At 38.9% G+C, this 8,998-nt stretch overlaps 1 protein-coding gene across 1 annotated transcript; it reads left to right on the top strand.

The window, feature by feature from the left end:
• Window positions 1-1,269: 1,269 nt before the first annotated feature.
• IFNG (interferon gamma) lies at window positions 1,270-5,491 on the top strand. The gene is made up of 4 exons (XM_062613630.1): window positions 1,270-1,473; window positions 3,399-3,467; window positions 3,653-3,832; window positions 4,541-5,491. Exons 1-4 carry the CDS (start codon window positions 1,351-1,353, stop codon window positions 4,664-4,666), a joined length of 498 nt encoding a protein of 165 aa, XP_062469614.1. The 5' UTR covers window positions 1,270-1,350; the 3' UTR covers window positions 4,667-5,491.
• The last annotated feature ends 3,507 nt before the right edge of the window (window positions 5,492-8,998 follow it).

Below are 8,998 nucleotides of genomic sequence, written 5' to 3'. Positions count from 1 at the left end.
CTTTCAGGCTGCAGATGGTAAAAATGCTTGGTGGTGTTACTGGTCATTTGCTGAGATTCGAGGTGCTGCTGAGGAAGAGGTCAGCTTCTTGCCAGGAGCCAGAAGAGTCATTTGGGGCTGTGCTAGAGAACTTAAATCATACCTGTTGGAGCCAGTTTAATTTTCAGCTTTTTCTGATTAGCTACAGTCACCCTCCACTGTAGTCTGTGTGAACTGTACCTGTGCCCTCTTCCTGAACCTCTCTTTCTTCTTTTTCCCTATGGGCTCCTTTGTTTCCCTTGGAAGCTCCTGCCTACCATGCAATCATATACTATGTTGTAGAATTACTCTGATTTCTTCGTAAGACTCTATGCAGTAAGCTCTTTTACCATGATAACAATCAAAGCAGGGTTCAGTTGCCATACAAAACCCCTTTGCCTAGCTATCCTCAATACACTTTTTTTTTCAGGGGTCTATATGTACTTGGAGACCATCCTTTATATCTCCTTCAAATGGGCTTCTTTTTTCATGCATGCCTTTCTGTTTTCATCTTCTACACACAAAAGTGGAAATTAATGGATAAATGGGGAACTTTAATTATTGCCAAGTAGAAATTAGTGTCTTGAATACTTAAATACTTTGCAGATAGTAGACAACCACAAAGGAATTTAAAATGATGAATCATCGTATCCATGCTGGAACCTCATTTTCTCTTATCCTATTCTGAATTTGGTGGTGAAGAATGAGAAAGTGGCAGAAATGTACTTTAGACTATGGAAAGAATGCAAATAGTGTTTCACAAAACAACAGCAGTAGGGAGAGCATTTAGATCTCTAAGTGACTCTGAATAATGCCAGGGAAATCTCAGTGGTTACTTTAAAAGAATACCAGAAATGAGTTGACTGTTATACTGACCCTTTAACCACACGAATATGATTTTTATCTGATAGGGTGTAAGAATATGCTTGAGCCACAATGCATACTCCTCAGTCAGTACCATAATTTCCCCCTTTTCCCGAGCCACGTGTAAAAGAAACTTCAGAATCTGCCACGTAAATGTTACCCGTTGGTGAACCACTGAAAATTTTTCCAGGACCATGCTTTTAGAAAGATGCTTTCGAGGGATTCCCTTGATTAGAAAAAACTAAAGGGTTCTTATCTAACACTATCTTGTCTAAATATATACAGCCTGTGATGACGAAATAAAAAATTTCAAGACCATGTATAAATACCACTGAGAGGCAGATGAAGCTCATTCGTCTACTTTCTTCTAATAGGAGAGTGTACTATTAGAAGTTGAAGCTCACTGCTCTTAGAACTGACATCTCCCAGAATTTATCTGAGCAGTTTAACTGAGCCATCACCAAGAAAATGACTTGCCAGACCTACAGCTTGTTTGCTCTGTCTGTCATCATGATTTATTTTGGACGTTTTGGAAATAGCTCAATTCTTGCTCACCTCCAAAATGATATAGACCAACTGAAAGCTGACTTTGTAAGTATGGTGCTCTACTGCATTTGTCATCTCCTTGTGCTTTAAATATAGTCCTGCATTGAGCCCTGCTTGACATACTCAATGTGTACCAATAGAGGGTAATCATAGAACAAACCTTTTGCTTTACCTTTTGTTAAGAATATGGACAATTTCTTTGGTTTTGCTAACCTCATTCACTAACATGATACAATTTTTCAATAGTTTTAGTAAATAATAGTTTGCATTAATTTCAGGGGCATTCCTCCTTTCATAAGAGCTTCTACTAGCTCTATGAAGCCTTTGATTACATGGAATGTTTCATAACAAGAAATGTTTATGACACTTATGATGAATGATTTAATCTTGATTCAATTCTCAATAGAGGCAGTTTACAGACACTTTCTTAAGTTTTAGGTTACTAATGTTAAGGGGGGATTTAGTAATAGTTAGCAATATAAACAAAATGGAGAAGACTAAGAAGACCTTTTGCTTTAACAAATGCATCTGGTACTTACTACTAGTAGTGGTGTCCTGCCCAAAGGTGGTTCCTGCTGCTTATTCTTTTGCATCCTGCAGCCATTCTGTTTACATATCTATGACTGTTATCTGGCATAGGAGTGTTATCTGGCATTGTATTACTTCTTTTCATTTTGATAACTTGATAACTGTAATCACCTATCTTCGTCTAGGAGGCATTAAAGTACTCCACAGTTGACTTCAGCTGGGATTAGAGATAACAGATTCATAAAGGAGTCACTTCTAATTAACAGCTTTTATTCTCAATATATTTTTTTTTCTTTAAATGCATGAAACCAATTGCAAGAGTTTGCTCCTGTTTTCAGCTATCATTTTGTCAAAATTTCGTGCATATAAAAGTTAAAATTTAATCATCAAAGAATCATCCTGAAGTATCACATGAAGAAGCCTATTGTGATGCTTCAGTGTTTGCAGAGGGATAGCAAACTGGCTGTAAAACTGGCATTAAATCTTAAATTTGTCATTAGCACAGATCAGAGAGATTCTCACTAGAATATGTATAACTCTGTTGGAGACATCCTGAACTGTGGTGAGTTTCTTGCACTGACATTAGAAACTCTGGTCCACAGCAGGTGCTCCCCACATTTCAGAAGAACAGCAAAATGAAGTCTGGTGGTAAGGTTAGCATGGGGAGCCAATCAGCATATGAGGTTTCTGTCACTCTGCAAGTTTTCTCTTTGCACTCACTGTATTTAAATTACCAACCAGATGAGAAAGGAAATAGTGACTGTTGTATACAAAAAGAAAAAAACAAAAGACACACAGAGAAAAGGAAATGACTCAGTTTACCTCTCCTTGGTAGGAGAATTGTATTGCTCTTTGTTTCCTAGAATCTGCCACTGTGCGTGGCTAACATCTGAGGGTTAACCTCTGTCCCTGTGAACCTCTCAGTATTCCACTAACCTTGTATTTCTCCATACCTGTGGGCTACCGGGCTATTCTCCAGTTTCACAAACTGTAGTTTTATAGTAAAATTAGTTTGTTCTTGTTTCAAATGAGATTTATTAAGCCTGATTAAATTCAAGTGCACAGACCACATACTGGTGGACTTTGACTTAAAACATGCCAAAATCAGATCTGACAATTTGCTAGCCAGTTGCTAAGATTCTGAACTTTGATATTCAGCTGTCAATACCACAACTTGCAAGGAGTATTTGATAAAGTAGACAGAGCTAAATGTCTTTTTTATAGCAGGAGAAGACTTTGAAAAACAGCCTAATGCTATTTCTGGTACTGGGCAGTCATACAATGCAATTTGGTGCTTATAGAATTGAAAGCATTGTAATAGCAATAGCCCAGTAATGCAAAAATCGTGTCTCTGTTTTTTATTGCTCATTTGAATAGAGAACACAAATTTGCCTTGTAATAAGTATTGTTTGTATAACAGATATGTTTGTTCTTTGTTGCAGAACTCAAGCCATTCAGATGTAGCTGACGGTGGACCTATTTTTACAGAGAAACTGATAAACTGGACAGAGGTGAGTTAGAGAGAGATACAACAAAGCATCTTGAGCACTTTGCAGGGCGCATTTGGTACAAGGCAGCTCCCAGAGCCGGTGTAACCAGCTAAGGAAGGACAAGCATGAGCAAACATTTTAGCTTTGTTTGCTTTCCTGCTGATGGGCACTCACAAACCTTTCTTTCTGACTGTATTTGTCAACAGAGAAATGAAAAAAGAATCATCCTGAGCCAGATTGTTTCCATGTACTTGGAAATGCTTGAAAACGCTGACAAGTCAAAGGCGCACATCAGGCATATATCTGAGGAACTCTATACTCTGAAAAACAGCCTTCCTGATGGCTTGAAGAAGCTGAAAGACCTCAAGGACCTGGCAAAGCTTCAGGTAAGGCTCTTCCTCTGCCTTTAAGACTCATGACACTATAATTTCCTGTTGATATTTGAGTGTGAGTCAAGCCAATAATGCTTTATAACCCATCGGGTAATCCCCATCTAGCTCAGTTCACACTGGAAAACCTGTTGTTTCCAGCTGCAGGGGCTGCTGCGGGTCTGCAGTGTGGGGTGTCAGCATGGGGGCTGCTGTCCTGAGTCTTGCTAGAGTCCGGCACAGAGGTGCTGGCAGCTCTGCCGTGTCATCTGCCCACCAGAGCTGCCACTGACACAGCCATTTGTGGTTTAGAAATGGGTGAGAGAGTTGTGCCTGGCTATGACACACCTCCGCATGCTTTGGAGTCACTCGGCTTATTGAACAATTGCTGATAGCATGAACTATCAACGTCTGCAGAGGTCTGCAGCCAATACCCTGGTGGAGTTAGCTGCTTGAGTGGGTATATGCCATCACAATAACTACAGGGTAGCTCAGTGTTACAGTATATGGCTGGTCTGTAGCATGTTGTGTAGTAGTACAGAAAGTGGAAAACAAAACTTTGTGACAATGTGGGTGTTTATGGTAGGAATTAGGGAATGGTGTAATTGGTAACTGCAGATGTCCATCTGGTTTATCCTGGTAGCAGTGTAGCCTGTACATTGTGATCAGTAAATAATTATAGCTCTTGGCATGACCTTCCTTCTGTTTGTTTCTTATTTATAATAGATGAGTGACTTGAAAATTCAACGTAAAGCTGTGCATGAGCTGTTCAGTGTCCTGCAGAAACTCGTGGAGACTCCAACTTCTCTCAAAAGGAAAAGGAGCCAGTCTCAGAGGAGGTGCAAATGCTAATGACATTATATGGCATTTTGTACAGAGTTATTGTGCAAATATCGTTATGATGCACGTTTTTTATTTCAATCTTTTAACAGAATTTTTATACATTTATTTATTAATATTTAAGTATTTTAAATAATTATTTATAATGGAATACCAAAGTATTTATACCTCCTACTACTGTCTAAGAAATGACTTTGTCTTAAAATTCTGTCTACCTGTTATATGTTTGTTGACCTGAAAATACAGAATGGGGCAATGTTTACTCAATTTCCATCTGGAAATCCTGAAATGACATGGTACGGTACCCAGCTTTCCATCTGGTGCTGTCTTGAGAGAGGGATGTTATAAAAATTAGTCTCATCATTCATTCATTCATTTGTCATGAAGATGCAAGCACCAATATGGGGAAGTTTCTGTACTCATGAAAATATACTCATATCTGCTTACTTCTAAGCATATCTAAATTCAAATCAAGCAAGTAGACATGCTTAAAGGCAAGCAAATGCTCATGCACTTTTCTGAACAAACTAGGGGATTGATGATTAGTTGGTGACAACTATGCATTGAAGTTCCCAAGAGGCCAGGCTAGTTAGCAGCTCCAGGAAATGTGACTAATTCTATTGCACTTACTTAACTACAACTCACTGATTTTGAGAAGTTCTGTATTCTTTTGTACTGAATTGTTTAAATGTGTCTGATGTCATTTTATTTATTTGGAGGTAGTAGTATGGAAGTTTTTATCTCAAGGACTATATTTTTGTACTAGAATATTATTTAAACCGTCTAATTTCTCAATGGAAAATTTTTGATCTTTGGATATTAAATAAAAAATAAATATTGAAGAGTGCTTGCATGTTTATTCACCAGAATCTCTGTGCAAGGTAAACTTCTAACCTTGCTTTATGTTGTCATAGAAGATAGCCCTGCCAAGATATATAAGCCGTATTTTATCTCCTTCTCCCTGCCCAAGATTTGGGAATGGACAATGTTTTTGAAGAAATTTGGCAGAAGCGTCTAAAATTCCCAGGCTTTTCAAATTCTGATTTTATCTGCATGAGGAAGTATAATTTTGCCTATAAGAAGGCTTTGACCGTTTAAAATTTGTTGTTACTCTGATTTAAAATAAAATACACTTTTCATTTCCTCTGCAAGTCAAAGTTTGGAGCCTAGATTGAGGTCAGCTCATCCGCTGGACTCTCTGTGAATGGTACAAGCTGGAGGCCTGCGGCTGCTTGGGTCTTGGCCAGTCTCAAAGGCTTGGGTTTGGGCTTGGGACTGGGGAGGTGAGTTGGTAGGGCTTCCTGATGCTCAAGTCCTCAGGGGTTTACTAAGCAAATTATCTAGGGCAAACTGGTTGGTCTGACTGAGAATGGGGCAGATTTTCCTTGGTATTCCTGACAATATAGGACCTCCAACTCCCCCCGAACTTGAGCCGAATCAACAAATTCCAGAAATACCACCCTACAGAGCCCAAAGTTTAGTTATAATTGTTGTAATAAGCCTAAAGAGTTTGGTTGTAATTGTTGCAGCTCTTCCTACTCTTATGGGCTCAGCTGTCTCCTCGGTGTAAAATACCTTCTCTCATATCCTCATTTTACAATCATAACAAAGTGACTCAGTAATACTGGATACTTGAAGTGATTTTGAACGAAACAGCTGCTCTTGTTTGTACTCATCAGAGACATGTACATGCATGTGAGATGCAAGTGAAATAATGCTGTTCCAGGACTAAACATGACAAGCCTCAGTATGTATTTAACATAGGCAATGAGTCTCTGTGCACATGCTCTTTCATGAGGTATTAGTTAAATAAGAGACAAGCTGTCTTCCTGGGAAGTGAAGCCAGCTATAGCAACTTCTATCAAAAAAAAAAAAATGGAAAAAAAAAAAAGAAAGAAAAATAAGTAAAAAGAAGAAGAAAGAAAAGGAAAACGGGAAGAGAAAGGAGAGAAGAGAAAAATTAAATTAACACTTTTTTTTTTTTCTTTTAATTTAAAGCCAGGACTGGTTGGGTGCTACTTCATTAGACTATAAATTGTAAAGTCTACAGTCCTTCTTCACCTTGCCACAGAAAAGCAATTAAAGACATTGCTATACACCCAGCAGGAATAATATTTACTCATCCATCTTAATCCTAGTTGCATGTATCTAAGCCTGTGCCATTTTCTGTGCTGTGCTGTCACATGCATTCATTCTGTTACCTCATCAAATCTGTCTCAAAACAGCAAGAGTAGTGGGGAGGCGTTATTGGTTAGTCACATAATTTCCCAGGTTCTTCTCATCCTAGTTCTGGGCAGAGAATTAGGGAAGAAATGAGCAGCTGGGAGATGGAGTAGCAGCTAGCACTGCTGACAGAATGTATTTGTGCATTGATATAAGTTGTTTGGTGGCTTGGGTTTTGTTTGTTTGTTGGTGTCTGTTTTGGTTTTGGTTAGGTTTGGTTTGGGTTTTTTCCCTCGTTTCCTGCCCTCTTCTCCCCTAAGCATCCTTATTTCAACTAGAAATGTTTAAAGCATCTTTAAGCCTTTCATGTTAAACCTGACATCATTGCAGATTCACCAGCACTGCCATAGTTACCTAACTGCTCAAAGGAATCCAAATAGTTTGTTTCTCATGTTTGCCTTCCTCCAATTTTCCCTACCCAGTGTAAGCCTGTGAAACCCATTTCCACAGGGTGCTTAACACAAACTGCTGAATCAATCATTCCTCACTTTGCTCTGTTAATGTGATAATAGTATCAGAGAAGAACATCATAAAAATCAGCCTCCACAAGACCACAGTGTTTCCCCTCTGTTGTATACCTTACAAATGGGGTCACTTTTAACATGAAAATCTGTCGTCTCTTCTCTCACATCCATGGGAATCCTGGATCTCCTCTTTTATGTCATTCCTCACTATATCCAAGTGAGGAAGATGTTTCCAGCTAAGCTAAATTCAAGTGTGAAATTAATTTAAAGACTATCCTAAATATTTCCAAAGAGAAACATAAAAGAAGCATCGGACATTTTTTACAGAAGGTCAGAGCAATTTTTTCAGCTACGCAACTTGAGAGGGTTCACAGATGCACATGCAGAGGACTGAAAAGATATTATCTACTATCTAGTCGTTAAAATTAGAAAGGGGAAAAATCAAAAGAAAATGCATCATTGTCTCAGAAAGTCACTGCAGTTTATGCATCACTTCTGCAGCATATTGATCTATCCTTACTCTCTATTCCTGTATATTATCAGCACTGATTTTAATCTGATATTTTATCACCTTGCCACTAAGTATTGGAAGTCCTTTAATAGTTGTTTGCAGCCAAACCACCTTCCTGGTATCCTGAATTACTTAGTACATCAGCAAATTTAATTATGAATATGAATAACTAAATTGATATTAATATCTTAGTGCATCAGCATACTTACTTATTTCACAGCTCACTCCATTTACCAAATTGCTGACAGCTACATTAAATGACACAGGCCGCAGGCAAGCCCTCTCATGACTGAACCCACTTAACTGCAGAAAACATTCACCGATTCCTACCCCTTATTTCTTATCTTTTAACCAGTTTCATATTTATGTGACGACTTCCTTATAACATAATAGCTTAACCTCTTTGGTATCTCTATGGTGAGACTCAACTGAGATTCTTGTGAAGATCCAAGGACAGGATGCTATTTTGTCTCCCCCTTGTCTATTCACTGCATTGGCTCTTCAGTAAGCTCTAGTATAACTAAGAAGTGTGGTATATCCTGTGACGAAAGTCATATTTAATAATCTCTTGTGCACCAGATTTATACATGGGCCCACTCTATCTCACTATTGTGAGATACACTCTATTGTGTAGGGATGGTAGGGATGCTAGCTTTACCGGTCTGCAGTGTTCTGGGATTCCCCTGAGGCAATTAAACCCATTTTGTGCATCCCTGGTGCAGGGGCAGATTCCAGAGCAGGTTACATCTCCCACATTCCACAGCTGTTTCACCCTTGAAGCCTGAAGGACTCTGGGTGAAGGTTGTCGGTTCAAATCTGTCCTTGTGGTCATCTCCCTTCTCTAGTCTATGGGCGACCATGAGGTTTTTTGGTCAGTGGGAAGGAGGAGTAATAAAAATGTCTAAAAAGGTCTGGAGGTGGAAAAAAAACCAAACCTGGCAGATGTGTGTGGGATTTTTCAGCTGGAAACATCTATTCATGCAAAAACTCTCATCTTTCTGTTGTCTTGTGTGGGACAGAGAAGTGATAATTTCTGCAACTCATGGGATGTATGTAGGCTGCTCAAGTAGGTGGCAGACAGCTGTCTAGCAACAGCAACAAATACAGCTTCTGGGTACTGCATGTAGCAGTTGTCCTAATGCAGAG

Source organism: Pezoporus occidentalis, unplaced genomic scaffold (assembly GCF_034315485.1).
Source record: "Pezoporus occidentalis ecotype Australia unplaced genomic scaffold, CSIRO_AGI_Poc_V1 ctg17, whole genome shotgun sequence".
In the NCBI taxonomy this organism is placed as follows: Eukaryota; Metazoa; Chordata; class Aves; order Psittaciformes; family Psittacidae; genus Pezoporus; species Pezoporus occidentalis.
Note: the sequence above shows the minus strand (reverse complement) of the source record. Positions and strands in the feature narration are given on the sequence as shown.